Here is a 16,322-nt window from a genome sequence, read left to right as displayed (position 1 = left end):
TTCAAAGTTTAGTTCATTCCTTGATGGGCTATCTAGAATTCTAGTTTAACAAGCATTTTTCCATAAACCAGAAGAGCTAATAAGCGAAAGAACTGATATTCTGCCTCCAAGTCCTTTATTATGAAGAAAGTGGGCAATGGTTATGCTGCTCTGGTACTTTGTTGCTGTTGTTGTTCTAAAAAATAAAGAAGACCCTAAACACACAAAATCTATAAAACAAAAGAAGGGAATTCTGGGGAGGCAACTCAAAAAACGTTGCTGACAATCACTGTTGCAAGGAGACCAGATTTCAGAAGCTGCAAAAAGCCAAGTCTGCCCCAGCAACCCGATTAAGTCTAAAATGACAGAACTGATTGAGGGGCGAGAGCGCTTCCAGTGCATCGAGAACTGCCCGCTGGAAAACCCACCTCAACTGCTTTTGGCAGGAAGGACAGTAGTCACAGTGCAGGAAGCCAGGAGCCAAGACCAGATTTGACAAATCACTCCCGTCAAGACAGTGATGTCAACCATAATAAAGTACTCTGGCAAGACTGGAAATGTGCACCTGTGGGAACCTGGGGAGATTTGACAGATTTTTTTTTTTTCTTTTCCCAGCCCTTTATCAGCAAGTTAATTGTCGCTACTGGATAATCTGTGAGGAGCTTTGGAGAAAGGCAGTGGGCTATATGAAACCAAAGATGCTGCCATCCCTGGGCGAGACGGAATAGCCGCAGTGCCTACACGTGAAAGATGCTTGGAGTACAGAACAAGAAGCTAGATTCCATAGCCAGATGAGAGAGAGACATATTCTATAGCTACGGAGACATGGCAAGTCTACCTAAACACACAGCAGTCCTGTGTACATGCATGCACATGGGCGCACATGCGTACACACACATCCAGAGTCTATAGCACTCTGGCCACGTTCCATTCTATGGCAGCTTCATGACAGAGCAGACTGTACCTTCACAGCTATAATTGTACACTGCCACCGCTGACCTGTCCACCAGGTTTTCGTCATGATGCCAGCTCACTGCCATTTTCCCCATGCCAAAGTAAGGCTCCTCTTTCAGGTACGACATTTTCTGAGGATCCATGAAATTCACCAGTGTCACGTTGAACGCTGACCGGTTCCTCAAGTCCATTTCATCGGGTCCATCATACCCCAAGCCAACCCTGGGGAAATCTGGACCGATACACACTGGCACCGTATCGATATCATTTTTATCTTTGGCAGCAAGTTCTTCCAAGGCCTGGAAGGTCTTGATCCGCAAATATTCGTTGAGCTTCAGGAAGATTTGACACGCTTCAGCTATTTCAGACACATTGTATTTTATGCTGGAACCCTTCACTGGCCAAGGTAAAGTAAAGAGCCGGGTGTCCAGGTACTTGTAGGTGCAGCCCGGGTTACCGATGAGGATGCGAGATACAGGAGTGAGCACATCTTTGCCTTGGACCCTCACCAGGTCTCGAAATAGGCAGCCATGCTTTTGCAGTATAAGAAAGGCTTCTTGGACCTCTTTATGGAGCTCTTCCGGTACTCTGTCGGCTTCTCGGAGAACTAGTTTAGGGTATTTCAGCTGCCACTAGAACAAAACCAAAGCAAAACTGTGTTTATGGATGGCTAGATTAACTTTATTATTTTCAAAAACATATTTTATGGTAAACATCTGGGGGGAAAAAGAACCAAACACCTTTCAGGTATTATTTCTAAAAAAGGACTTATAGCTTCTTAACCTAAAATAGAAGATGAAATAAAAAAAAAAACGTGGTGAGTTTTCCAATCAAGGTTCATCAAACACAAACAATTCAGTCTCTTATATAAGCAAAATAATAATTGAAACTTTGATTTCCCAGACCACTCATTATTACTTATTATTACTTATTACTTATATTATTATTACTATGACCACTCATTATTTAATATGCACCATGTTCTAGTCTAAATGATTTATACACATTAGCTTATGCACTTCTCACAACTTCATGTAGCAGGACTTCATGAAGTTTATCTCCAGTTAGTTTATCAATGAGAAAAACAAAGCACAGAGACATTTTAAAAACTTGCTTAAAGTTACACAGTTAATAAATACTAGAACTGGAATTTGAAGTCATTTGAAGTCAGTAGTCTCCAGAGTCAGTGCCACGGTATGAATTCTTTTTCTTTCCTTTCGGTCTTCCTTCCTTTTTTTTTTTTTTTTTTTTTGCATACAAAGCACGCACTTGACCTCCGAACCACATTCCTAAGCCCAGAGTATGAGTTCTTAGCCACTCACTTGCCCTGCCCCTCAATAAATGGCAAACAGGTTTCTGCTTCAGTATTTTCACTGCAACAAAAAAATCACTTCTCTTTGTAAGTTAGACACTAAGTTAAATGAACACAAGAGCCCTGAGAATTTTGTTCATGACCCACTGTGCTACTGCCAGATACACTCAGCAACTATTAAAGGGGTGAATAAACGCATGAAAGAAGCATTCCAACAAAAGCTAGGAAGCTGTCATAATTCTACTGGCATCACTGGAGGATCATACTAGAATTCCCTTCCCTAATACAGAAATACCAGAATTTACTGATGGGGTTTAAGAGTTCATAACCCTTCACCCTCTAACAACTTCTGGCTCCTAGAGCTTGACACATGAATTGGTATCAAGCCAGAATCCCTGACTCTATAAAATGAAACTGACTTTTATTTTAACCAAAGCACAGTTGTCATCTATGTCAACTGCCACTAAGAGGCCAAGTGAGTCCAAGGTCGGAAATTGCCCGTGAGATTTGGCGGCAGGGAAATCAGAGATGTCAGTGACAAAAGCAACTGCTGCCGGGTGGCATGGGATGAGTCAGCTTAGAGTGAGCTGAGGAGGAAATGAAAAGAGGAGCAAGGGGAGGCAGCATGTATAAATCTCTGTTCGAGTCATTCTGCCAGAAACAGAAAAGAGAAAATAGAAAATGGGAGCTGTTGATGATGGGGGAAGACCAGGCGGCCTTCAACAGCGAAAGATGGTAGCATACACAAGATGGTGCCAGCTGACTCAGAGGAATGATAGCAAGGGAAAAGGAGGGTGCCTCAGAAGAGAGCTTGATTAACTCCAGGGGCAATGCCCAGAGCGGCAATGTCCTAAATGGAGTATTCCACACCTTCTGGGCTGTGTCTGCCATCTATCAGAGGTGAAGGCAGGAGTAGGGGTATAAAAACAAACATCATGTAATACTGCACACAAATATACAATATTATATACAAATATACATATACCTGTACTGCTTAATAGGGATACCACTACAAAATAAAGACAAGTACACAAATAGTGGTTCTGGTTCATAAGCAACGGCCAGTGACACATTGGAGTCACTTTGGAGCCCTTGGCAAAAGCCTCCTGTGCACATCTCCTCTGGCTTCACATTCAGGAGCACTGTACAGCAGCCTGACATTGGTGATGTCTGGGGCCAGTGAGATAGTGCGCTTGCCTGGCATGCTGCTGGCACAGGTTCAACCCCCAGCACCTCATGTGGTCCCTGTGTACTACTAGGAATGATCCCAGAGAACAGAGCATGAAATAAGCCTTGAGCACCACTGGATGTGGCCCAAAAACCAATTCCTATCCCCACCAAAAAAAAAAAAAAAAAAGGAAGAAAAAGAAAAGAAAAATTTGTGAAGGGGCTGGAGCAATAGCACAGCGGATAGGGCGTTTGCCTTGCATGCGGCCAACCCAGGTTCAATTCCCAGCATCCCATATGGTCCCCCGATCACTGCCAGAAGTAATTCCTGAGTGTATGAGCCAGGAGTAAACCCTGTGCAGTGCCAGGTGTGACCCAAAAAGCAAAAAAAAAAAAAAAAAAAAAAGTGAAGGTGACCATGACGTATTCAATATGCCAAACACAGTAACAAGTCTCACAATAGAGACGTTACTGGGCCCGCTCAAGCAAATCAATGAACAACGGGAGGACTGTGACTATGATGTTTTACTGATGTTTTACATTTTAGCACTGTAGCACTGTAGCCCTGTCCTCCCTGAAATCCTTCATCGATTTGCTCGAGCAGGCCCAGTAACATCTCCATCATGAGACTTGTTACTGTGTTTGTTACTGTGTTTGGCATATCGAATACATCATAGGTAGCTTGCCAGGCTTTGCTGTACAGGTGAGATCCTCTCGGTAACTTGCCGGGCTCTCCATTTTAAGAACTAAAAAATCACAACCTTCCCATATCCTGTCCAAAGTCAACTGTTAAGCCCTTAATAGGATACCACTGTATGTGCTCAAAATTTGTTGCTGACAAGAGCCAGAGAGATAGTACAGTGGGCAAGGCACTTGTCTTGCGTGCTGTTCACTTGTTACTGACAATTATCTGGACAAAGCCATCTGATAGAAGAAAAGATACAACTTTGGAAACTCTAGTTGTAGTTGTGGTATTAGAATGTTGCAGCCATGAAACTATCATTAGCATTATTATAATTCAAGGCATCTCTAAAAATTGAAAGGAAAAAATACTTCCTAATTTGGAACAAGCAAGTGGGACATAGAAGATATAAATTCAGATGGAACCATAAATCTGATAGGAGGAAAATGGCTAAGTATTAGGCATTACACAGGGAGGGAGGTACTGTCATTTTTCTCAGAAAATGTAACATGAATCACTACCAAGGAATGTGTGTTGGTCATTAGGGCTGTTTGCCAAATAGTTCTGGATTCCTCCCCTATAACCCAGCTGTATGGGCCCAACACAGAATCCAATTGCCTGCCCCCCTCAAGATGGAAAAAGCAGGCAACTTTTTCAACCCAACAACGAAGAATGTCATGTCTAGCCTGCAACATCTCAGTGGTCAGGTCCTCCAGGGAATAGCTTCTTAAATCTTTTCCCATTCATTACCCCTTTATGCCCGAAAAAATTCTGCATGAAACCTGGGTCTCCAAGTACATAATAGAGGTAAACAAATCAAACATTTTCTGAAAATAATATCATAAAGAAATTTGTTTTTAAACAATATTTAACATTTTTTCATGACTCATATTCAGGGTAGTGACCCACAGTTTAAGAAACAAGGTTCTAGAATACTCTTCCTCTTTGGCACTGTAACCAACTTGGATCACTGAGTTCTTACTTTCTTGAGTCACAAGTGACTCTCGACCAAACCACAAGTGATAAGCAAAATGAACAAGACAAGTGAGGCCACTGAGATTTCAGGGTTGCTTATTATTACAGCAGCATCTAATCTACTCTGGACGATCTGGAAGACAGGGAACAGAGAGCATCCAGGAGAGAAAAATAATAAGTTTGACTCTAAGAAGAATTACTAGGACAGCATGGTCAGATTGTCATGCTACTCAGTGTGCATGACTGCCTGACTTGATGTCTGATCATGAATTTGAAGTGACAAAGAACAGTTATGTGTACCTATATGGAAGGTCCCAGAGACTCTCTGAAGTCTATTTAGGATGCAGTTTTTACCCCTCACTTGAAAACTAGAAAGAGAAACGTTAAGGTTTCTGCTTATAGACTCTTGAAAAGAGCAATGTAGTCTAAGAAGTAAGAGACAACATTCGGGAGACATGAACAGGAACTCTAAACCCAAACTGATTATTCTCTGAGCAAGCCCCAGAAGTCTCACTATATCTGAAGCACATCTAACAAGCATCATTGATTCAGGATATTTCTCTATATTCTCTCATTTAGTACAGTGCTCTTCAAATAATTGTTAGTATAAAATCTTACAGAAAAGTAAGATTATTCAAAAGAAGGAGCGAGAGCACAGTGGGTAGGGCATTTGCTCTGCACGCAGCCGACCCAGGTTCAATTACTCTGTCCCTCTCGGAGAGCCCAACAAGCTACCAAGAGTATCCTGCTCACATGGCAGAGCTTGGCAAGCTACCCGTGGCGAATTTGGTAAACCAAAAACAGTAACAAGAAGTCTTTCAATGTAGACGTTACTGGTGCCTGCTCAAGCAAATCGATGAACAACAGGAGGACAGTGCTACAGTGCTACAGTGCTATTCCCTATGGGACTGAGTAGAAGACTTGAATAAGATGCACACATACATACACTCTAGATGCCATTATTCAATTTTACTGGCACCAGAGGCCATGACGGACATACGTGTCCCCTTTAAAGCAGGGTTATGTGTCCCCTATAAAGCAGGGGACATATAACCCTAAAGGCCTGAGAAATACACATAATCATGTGAGTATCACTTGAAAATTCCCTGACATTGGAAAAGACTAAACAAGGGCCGGAGCAATGGGACAGCAGGTAGGGTATTTGCCTTGCATGCGGCTGACCTGAGTGCATCCCCAGCATCCTATGTGGTCCCCAGAAGCCTACCAGGAATGATGCCTGAGCACGGAGCTAGATATAAGCCCTGGGCACTGCCTAGTAGAGCGATAGTTCCTTGGATACGATGTCTACCTTGCATGCGGCTGATCTGGGTTCGATCCCCAGCCTTCCATATGGTCCTCCGAGCACTGCCAGGAGTAATTCCTACGCGTAGAGCCAGGGGAGGGGTAACTCCAGAGCATAACCGGGTATGACCCAAAACCCATAAATAAATAAGTAAATCCATAAATATTTAAAAAAATAAAGATGTGCTCTCCAAGCACTTGTTCTCCCTTGAACACATATCTTGCTTGATTGTCTCTAGGTCACTTGGCTGGCCTATTTCCACTCTGAAGTGTTTGCTCTTGAACAAACACTTCTCCTTTCTTTTCCCCTTACATCATTCTAAGTAACTTTCAATAATAAAAAAAAAAACTATCTTCGCCAAAAGCAAATAAAATAAATTAATAAAACAACAACAGTGACATAGAACATTATTCAAAAAAAATTTTTTTTCAGTGGCATCTCATGTTCTCTTAGCACTTCTATTTCTCAAGGGCAGTCGCGGGGTCCAGCAGCCTTACCCTCTAAATGGAAGGCCCCATCTCAAATGATCTTCCCTGAATTTTTGCCCTCAGATAGGCAAACCCCATTGTGCCTCGTGCTTATCTTTCATAGCTCTTATCAGTCACCAACTATATATTTCTTCGAACTGTCATGTTTGTAATAATCTCTCCTACAAGACCATAAACTCCTAAGAGATGGTAACAATTTTATTTCTCATTACATCTACAGTACTTGGCTCAAACTTAAGTGGTAAAATATTCTTTGTAACAAACCGGGAACAGCTTTAAGACTGATAGAAAGCAGAGTAGTGAGTGTCTGGGTTGCAAAGAGGCACGTGGGAAGATTCTAAACGACTACCTTGATGTAAAGTATACAGAGTTTATCAATAAGCTGTTGGGGGGGGAAAGGAAAAATGACAAGCGACTATTCAAACTTTCAAACTTTTACGTTAAAATTTATAAAATGAAAAAGCAACACTGAACAAATATTTGCAGCAATGCTAAATATTTCAATTATATTTGCTTTTCGCTTGTTTGGGGACCCCACCCTGCTGTGCTCAGGGCTTACTCCTGGCTCTGCACTCAGGGATCACACCTGGCATTGCCTTTGGCTCCATATGACAGGAATTGAACTGGGTCAGTCACACGCAAGGCAAGCACCTTACCTGCTGGAGTTATCTCTCCAGTCCCCAAATGCTTAGCACTCTTAATAAAGAACCATTTCAAATTTATGTACATATACATTTAAAAGTGTACCTCTATATGTAAGTTAATAGAAAATGCTCATAAAGTGAGGTGGGCCAAGTCCTGCGCCTGTCAAAGCCCTGGCAACTGTACCCGCAGCCCACAGCTGCCGCCACGCAAGTGGCCCAACTCCGCTGCTTCACGACTAATCTCTGCAGAGACACCAAACGGCAGGAATTCCTGGTATACATCCGTTTTCAGGCTGAGAACTCTGGGGTCGTTGTCTCAGAGTGGGAACAGGTAACCTTCTTCTACCCCCGCCCCAGGCTTTCAAAAGCCCCAGCAGTCACGCCCACATCCCACTCAACTCAGCTCATCTCATCCGTCTAGTTCTACAGATCCTGAAGTTTCTGGATGTACCAGACACCTCCAAATTCCACAATACTGACACCCAGTAGGAGCACACCAAATCAGATAGGAAAGTAACAGAAAAGCTAAGCTCAACAAATAAAGACAATAATACAGAAGGCTCAACTAGTCGCAAACAGCTCACTGAATCCTCAGACAAGGGCTTAATGACCCCTTGGTGAGATTCAGCAATAGTCACAAATTTTCTTATACTAAAGTAATTTTTCATTTATTCCATTAGTAATTAGTAATTTGATTTATTTCATTTATTCCATTACTTAATTGTAATAAGCAATAGTAAATAAATTATTAATTGTGTACCTGCTAAGGGGGCAAGCTTGGAGGGTGGTAGGAAAAATGGGGACAACGGTGGAGGGCAGATCACTCTGGTGCTGGAACAATGAATGCCCATAGCAAGTAAATTAGAAAAAACTTTATAAACAATAGTGTTTAGGGGCTGGAGTGATAGTACAGCGGGTAGGGCATTTGCCTTGCATGTGGCTGACCGGGTTTGGTTACCAGCATCCCATATGGCCCCCTGAGCACTGCCAGGAGTAATTCCTGAGTGCATGAGCCAGGAGTGACCCCTGTGCATCACTGGGTGTGACCCAAAAAGAAAATAAAAACTAAATTTAAAAAAATAAACAATAGTGTTTAAATAAAGTAAAATAAATAAGTTTAAAAAGTTCATATAAACTGTATTAAATTATATGTTAGGCTTACCAATCAAATCTGTAAATAACAAAATGCTATATTAGTATTACACATTGTTGGTAAGGGAAAAATCAAATATTCTATTAGTCTGCAATTATGAACACAAACTACAACTTTGCTTAAGGCCAAGTAGGCAAAATCCATTAGAACTTAAACATGTTTTTATCATTTCATTCAGCTAGTCTAGTTCCAAGAATTTATTATAGGGAAATAATTAGAGAAACGAAACCAAGATCATAAAGATATTCTTTATGCTGCTATTCATAATCATAATCATTAAAAATAAAAAAACAAATACCCAAAGAAGAATTCTTAAGAAACACACTTCAAATGAAGTTTTATATTGTCTTGAAAAAATAAACAACAAACTGCTGATCTACAAGAAATCGGGAATGAAACATTTAAACAACAGGATCCCATTTTCATAAAAAGAAATATTTATAGAACTTATCTATGCATATGTTCATAGATAAAAAGAGAGGAAAAGATGACAAAATGTTTATGGTAGTTATCTCCGCAGTGAGCCTGGATGCAATTTGAATCTATTTTCCTTAGACATCCGTATATTTTTCCAATTTTCCAAAATAAATGTAAAATGCTTATTACATCAGGAAAATCAGGGGAAGATGTTTCATTCTAGAGTTCTTAGTTTTCTCAGAATCTGTATTGCAAATGATAATGTCCAAAAGGCAGAGAGAGAGAGAGAGAGAGAGAGGAGGGAGGAATGACTGCCATAGAGGCAGGCTGGGGGTGGTGGTGGGGGTGACGGGAGGGAAACTGGGGTCATTGGTGGTAGGAAATATACACTGGTGGAAGGATGGGTGTTGGAACAACGTTTAACTGAAATTCGACCATGAACAGCTTTGTAACTGTTTTGTATCTCATGGTGACTCAATAAAAATAAATTAAAAAATAAAAAATAAAGTTTATGTCATTTACTTTATGCCATTTATTTACCAAGACATTCTTTCTCATGATATTAAATATTCAAAAATGTTCCACCCAATTTCTACTACTATTTAAATCTAACTTGAATATGTTTACTGAGTCGAAAATTTTGGTTCGACTATGATAAACATCAGTAATAACAACTGGCCAAGTCGACCGCTATCTCAAAGAAATGCAAGAGAGAAAAAAAACCCAAGTTTGAAAATCCTATCTTTCATTTATAAAATAGATTAATACCTGATACTCAACAGTTCCACATAGTGTTTATTAAATTTTTCCTTAAAGACAACAATAACTAACCCTGGGAAAGTACAGGATGTTACATATTTAATGTTAACTTATGCTGTCAGACAAGTGAGTTCCCTTTTCATTTTGAACAGGTACATGAAGAACATCAGATATCACACAGTAATTTGGAACAGATGTTGGACAACTTTCAAAAACGCCATTTGTTTTGCACTTAATCCCATTAAACTTTTTTCCAGGGTGTATAGTCATGCAATTATATTAATAGCTGTCTGTTCATATATCGAGACCTACAAAAGACTCTGTGACATAAATGACAATTATATAGTTTAATAAGCATCTAGAAAAGCATTTTAGACATAAATTTACTAATATGGAAGGCCTTTATCAAGGGCCAAAAATGTGGAAATTCCAGGTCCTCTGGGTGAACAGACTTTATTTTCTGCCTAGTTTCAAAGCATTTATGTGGAGGGGGGGGGAGCGGGGGGTCACAACCAGCTGTGCTCAAGAGTTACTCCTGGATCTGAATTCAGGAATTATTCCTGGCAGGCTTGGGGGACCATATGGGGCTGCTGGGGATCTACCCCAGTTGGCCCTGTGTAAGGCAAACACTCTACCCTCTATAGTGCTGCTTTGCCCCTAATTTTCTGCCTATTTTAAAGGCATATAAGTATATAAACTATTTCATACAAAAAATACAGTTCTAAATATATATAGTAAAGTAAAGTAAAGGCCCTCCCGTTGATCGTCGATTTGCTCGAGCGGGCCCAGTAACGTCTCCATTGGAGACTTTGTTGTTACTGTGTCTGGCTATATATATATATATAAAATCTTGTTCTACTTCATACAAAAATAGTTCTAAAAGAATTTCATCATATAGAGAAGTCAAATTGTTAAATAAAAAAAATATCAATTTATAGAAGACTTCCCTAAATAAATGAATTCAAACTCTGATTAGTGTAAGATAAAATTTTAAAACTTCATGGGACTGGGGAAATGTTCTTTATTTATAACTGTAAGGGTACTCTGATTTCATGGTAGTATATTTCTAATCTGGTTGTCAGAGATTTCACATTTTGCATTCTACAGAAATCTGCACTGTCTCAGTCCTATCATTCCTCGGAGAAAAATCCTTCTGACTAAGTGTCCAACCCAAGACAAATGGGTGCCACAGTTCTCTGGCCCACCCTAGCTGCATGATACTGACCAGCCTCCCAAAGAAGATACAATTCAAAATCAGGGTTCAGACCTTGCATCAGCTATCACGAGGAGTAGAAAGAACCACAAAGTTGCCCAAAGATCATTCATATATTCATTCATCCAATAGTTCTCCAGGATGTATTTAAAATTTTCCAATTATCTGATATATACTAGACACTGCAATAGATGCCATAAATTCGATGATTAAAAACAAATCACCATTTAATAGCTAAGACAGAAATATAAACCACCAGTCAGAGAAAGGAATCACAGTAGAAGTGTGAATATTCTGGTATCCGAGAAGGAAATAACCAATAAGAAAATCTGGGAAATCCTCATTTCCTAAATAAATATTGATCAAGCCTAGACTATGTGAGAAGCACCAGGTGCTCAGAATACAGAAGACCACAAAAAGATACAGTTTCTGGAAACTCACATGTGTCAAATAAACATATAACCTATCACTGTCCTCCCATGATTCATCGATTTGCTCAAGCGGGCCCAGTAACATCTCCATTGTGACACTTGTTACTGTGTTTGGCATATGGAATACATCGCAGGGAGCTTGCCAGGCTTTGCTGTGCAGGCTGGATACTCTCGGTATCTTGCCGGGCTCTCCGAGAGGGGTGGAGGAATCGAACCTGGGTTGGCTGACCCAGCTGCATACAAAGCAAACGCCCGACACGCTGTGATATCACTCCAGCCCATATAACCTATATAGTCCATAAATATGATATTATTTATCTAGTGTTTACTTATCTAGTGTTTACTGTAAAACATATGGTGCTCTGGATTATGGAGAAAAAAATAAACGCAAATAGAATGCACAGGGAGCATTAGGGCAGAATGCTGCTATCTGACCTACGAGAAGGTCAGAGAAAGGCTCTCTGGTAATAGCAACAGGAGAGGGGAAGAATGTGAGCAAGTCCGGCAGACACCTGGGGGCAAAGAGTTCCAGGGTGAGAGAACTTTACCTGCAAAGGCCTTGGGGCAGGTAAGTGTTAGGTAAGAGCCAGCATGCCAGAGAGGAAGAGGAGGGACAGGGAGGGAAAAAAGGCAGAGAAGGAGGTAGGAGTCAGATCCCAGGCTTTTTCCTTTGAAGGAGATAGCATGTTATCTTGCTTGGAGCAAGACAAAAGATGCTTTGAGCTGCTTTCTGTTTCTTAAAAACAGTACACTAGACGATGATTCACAGGCTGGAGGCAGGGGCAAGAGAAATCAGGCAGTTGCTGTGCCCAGGTGAGAAAGAAATGGTGGTCTGAGGTCTGTCAGGGGGAACTGAAGCTTGCCACACAGGAACAGGGAGGAGGGTGCTCCAGACCCAGGGACAAACTGGCACAAAGGCACAAGAGGATAAGATGGTACCACGGATGCAGGATGTTGCAAAAATTTTCATATGAGAATAATTTTAAGTTGAGAAAACGTGTTAACTGTGTCTGCCCCGGAAGATGCCTTGCACCTACGTCTCCACAGGGTCTTGTCTTGGTTCAAATGTCACGGCCTGGAGCACGGAGGGAACCACACTGTTTGTGATCTCCCACCCCCTTCAGTATGCCCCTGCCCTCTAATCCATTTTATAGTTTTCCACAGCTCCTTTCTCTGTGAGAGTCTTCAGTTTTGTTCTTTTATTTTGTTTTTGTTTTTTTTTTTAAATCTGCCCATTCCATACCTGGTCTGACAAGAAAGAAATTCCAAAAAGGCAAACTCATTTGTGAATTGTAACAATTTCATCTCTGATGTTTAAAACATCATGCTGGGTCCTTGAGACACTGGTGGAGAGAAGCGAGTTCTCTGGAGGTGGGTGTGGCACTGGAATGATGGATGCATGCAAAATAAGATCAACAGGACTGGGGTGGGAGAGACAGTGCAACAGGCAGGGTGCTTGCCTTGCATGTGGCCCACTTGGGTTCAATCCCCAGCATCCCACCTGGTCAACAAAACCACCCAAGGAGTGATTCCTGAGCACAGAGCCAGAAATAAGCCCTGCACCCTGACAAGTATGAGCCCCCCAAAAGTAAAATGAATCGTTTTGTGAATCTTGGTATCACAATAAAAATTGTTTTAAAAAAAATAGCAGGGCTGCAGCGATAGCACAGTGGGTAGGGCGTTTGCCTTGCATGCGGCAGACCCGGGTTGAATTCCCAGCATCCCATATGGTCCCCCGAGCACCGCCAGGAGTAATTCCTGAATGCAGAGCCAGGAGTAACTGCTGTGCATCACCAGGTGTTACCTAAAAAAAAAAAAAAAATAGCAGCAAGATAAAAATCAGACATTCTGCAACAGAGTAGTAGAGGAAAACAGAATTGTTTAAGGAATGAATCAGCATTGACTCATGCTTACGTATCTACACCTGCAAGACTCTTAGGGCGACAGGGGCAAATGGCACTGGAGTCCTGGAGGACACAAGGAAGGTCAGGGATGCAGACAGGAGGGTGGGACCATCCTCCAGAAGGAAGCCCAGCAATCCGGAAGTGCCGAGAGATAGGAGGGGACATAAAGGCAGGAGAGTAGCCATGAGTCAAACCCAGACAGACTGGCAGAATTCAAGGTCTTGACAGTTCTGGCTATGGACATCTTGAACAACACAGAATGTCTAAGCATCCTGGGCCTCACTGTCCTCGTGTCTAAAATGAGGTTTTGGTACCACCAGCCTCAGATGGGTATTGTAAGAGAGAAGTGAGATGAAGCACTGAGAGCACTCTAGAGCCTCTTGGGAAACACGAGGACTGAATGACAGGGGAAAGTGCAGGGCTGGTGTTTCTGTTAAGATTGAGTTTATTTTCTGACTAGGTGATTCCTCTTTTCCTCTGTGCTGTGGTGAACAGGTTCTCTCTGCTTTACCGCGCGGAGCTTTTTTGTAGTTCTGCTTCTGTTTGGTCTGACTGAAAGAGCTGGTAGAAGGTGTGTGGAATCTGAACATGGGTAGGACATATAGTGTAAAGAAAAATCCCAGGTTCTTGAAACTCAAAAAAAAAAAAAAAAACAGTGACTTGAACTCCAGCTCTACCACTCACAGCATTTCTCCTAACTTCTAAAACAGGCTTGATCCAAGACAGACAACTTGTTATAGAAACTTTGTCTACACAATGGAATACTATACAGCTGTTAGGAAAGATGAAGTTACGAAATTTGCTTATAAGTGAATGGTCATGGAGATATCATGCTAAGTGAAACGAGTCAGAAAGAGAGGGGCAGACATAGAATGACTGCACTCATTTGTGGAATATAAAATGAGACTGACATCCAATGACAGTAGTCACAAGGGACAGGAATATTGCCCCATAGTTGGAATCCTGTCTCATGAGCTGAGGGAGAAGGCAGCTGGAATAGAGAGGGGATCCCTAAGTCAATGATGGTTGGAAGAATCGTTCGGGATGGGAGACGTGTGCTGAAAGTAGATTAAGGACCAAAAATGATAGCCTATCAGTATCTACATTGCAACCATAATGCCCAAAAGTAGAGAGAGAGAGTATGGGGAAAATCGTCTGCCACAGAGGCAGGGGGAGGGTTAGAAAGGGTGGGGAGAATGTCCACTGGTGGAGGGATGGGTGTTCAATCAACGTATGACTGAAATTCAAACTTGAAAGTTTTGTAACTGTATCTCACGGTGATTCAATAAAAATAAATAAATGGCCAGAGAGACAGTACAGTGGGTAGGGCGTTTGCCTTGCACGCAGCCAACTCAGGTTTGATCCCCAGCATCCCATATGGTTCCCCAAGCACAACCTGGACTAATCCCTGAGTGCAGAGCTAGGAGTAACCCCTAAGCATCACTGGGTGTGACCCAAAAAGCAAATAAATAAATAAATAAAACAGGCTTGATAATACAGACCTTGAACCCAAGGTCAAGCAGCAGCTGAACACATTACTTATGTGGATGAATGAAGGAGCTGCTGTGTGGAGCACAATTCAGACACACTGTAGGCCTCATTAAACAAGTCCGAGTTGGGAGGATCGAAGCCTGGGCAGCCACACCCTCACCCACACCCACCACCATGCCCAACTCCACTGCTTCAATCTGCAGAGACGCCAAACTGTCGAGTATTAGGGTACACCTGTTTTCAGGCTGAGAATGCTGGGGTCTTAAGAGTGAGGATAGGAAGCCTCAACCCAACCCTTCCCCCTTGCCCCGTACTTCTGGAAGCCCCAGCAGCCACACCCACACCCCACAACTGCCCCCATGCAAACTCACTGCTCAGTAATAGCTCCTGGAGTTTCTGGAATGTGCAGCCACCAATGTGGCCTCATGACAACTCTAAATTCTACAATACTGACATCCCAGTAGGAAGACACTAAACTAGATGGGGAAGTAACACAGAAGCCAACTAGGCCAAACAAACACAGATGGCTCAACTAGCAACAAAAAAGCTTAATAAGCCTTCAGACAAGGACTTAATGATCCCATGGTGAGATGTCATAATATTCCCACTTTACTTTTTTACTGAAGTATTTTTTATTAATTCCGTGAGGCGTTTAGCCATAACAAGCAATTTAAAATAAATTATTTTGTGAAAGGGAAAGGCTTGAGGGGGCGGTAGGGAAAATGTGGATAATGGTGGAGGGAAGGTCACAGTGGTGGTGAGACTGGTGTTGGAATATTGAATACCTGTAAAAACTGAATTATGAACAACTTTGCAAACCACAGGGGGGAAATTTTATTTTAAAAAACAAGCCCAAAATGGAAGCTGCATAACGTCTTGTTTTAATGACTATCAGTTAGATTGGTATTTCTGTGGAGAGAGCCTGCGTAATGAACCCAGTGTCAGTTTTAAACTTTCTTTATTCGTGTCACTAAAAACTATTTTTACTTCGCCTTTTAAGAGAACAGATTTGCTTTACTAAGGTTTTATTGAAGCACTAAGCCTTATTGTAAGGTGCACTTAACATGATTAGATATTGGTATCAGGTTTGTCACGGGTCTTGCTAAGATAAAAGAGAAGCCTTGGTAGTTGTTCTGTTTGCCTATGAGTTTCCTTTTATCCCCCAGTGTAAGGCTGTTTCAGAGCACAGTGGGTTGATAACCCCTTGTGTTTAATACTTCATGTACAACTTTCCCAATATAAAAGCTGAAGTGGCGCAGCAGCTGCTTTCTAACAATGTGTGTAATCGTGGACCAAACAGTTAATATCTACAAAAATTCTAGCTAGGATTCAAGAACGGACTGCAATTTTTGTGCATTGTCTGTACTCAGGGTATTTTTAAAAAGAATCTTTTCTTGATTACAAAAGAGTACATGTTCATTAAAGATGGCTTGGAAAATTGGGGTGCTGG

The 16,322-nt window shown here is 41.6% G+C and overlaps 1 protein-coding gene across 1 annotated transcript in view; it reads right to left on the bottom strand.

Moving 5' to 3' along the window:
• The window catches only part of FTO (FTO alpha-ketoglutarate dependent dioxygenase), a 414,772-nt gene that overhangs the window by 283,948 nt on the left and 114,502 nt on the right, over positions 1 to 16,322 (bottom strand). The window contains exon 3 of the mRNA XM_056136631.1: positions 944 to 1,565. Coding sequence (XP_055992606.1) covers positions 944 to 1,565 — 622 coding nt within the window. The remainder of the gene's footprint in view (positions 1 to 943; positions 1,566 to 16,322) is intronic.

Source organism: Sorex fumeus, unplaced genomic scaffold (genome assembly GCF_029834395.1).
Source record: "Sorex fumeus unplaced genomic scaffold, SorFum_2.1 ptg000122l, whole genome shotgun sequence".
NCBI lineage: Eukaryota > Metazoa > Chordata > Mammalia > Eulipotyphla > Soricidae > Sorex > Sorex fumeus.
Note: the sequence above shows the minus strand (reverse complement) of the source record. Positions and strands in the feature narration are given on the sequence as shown.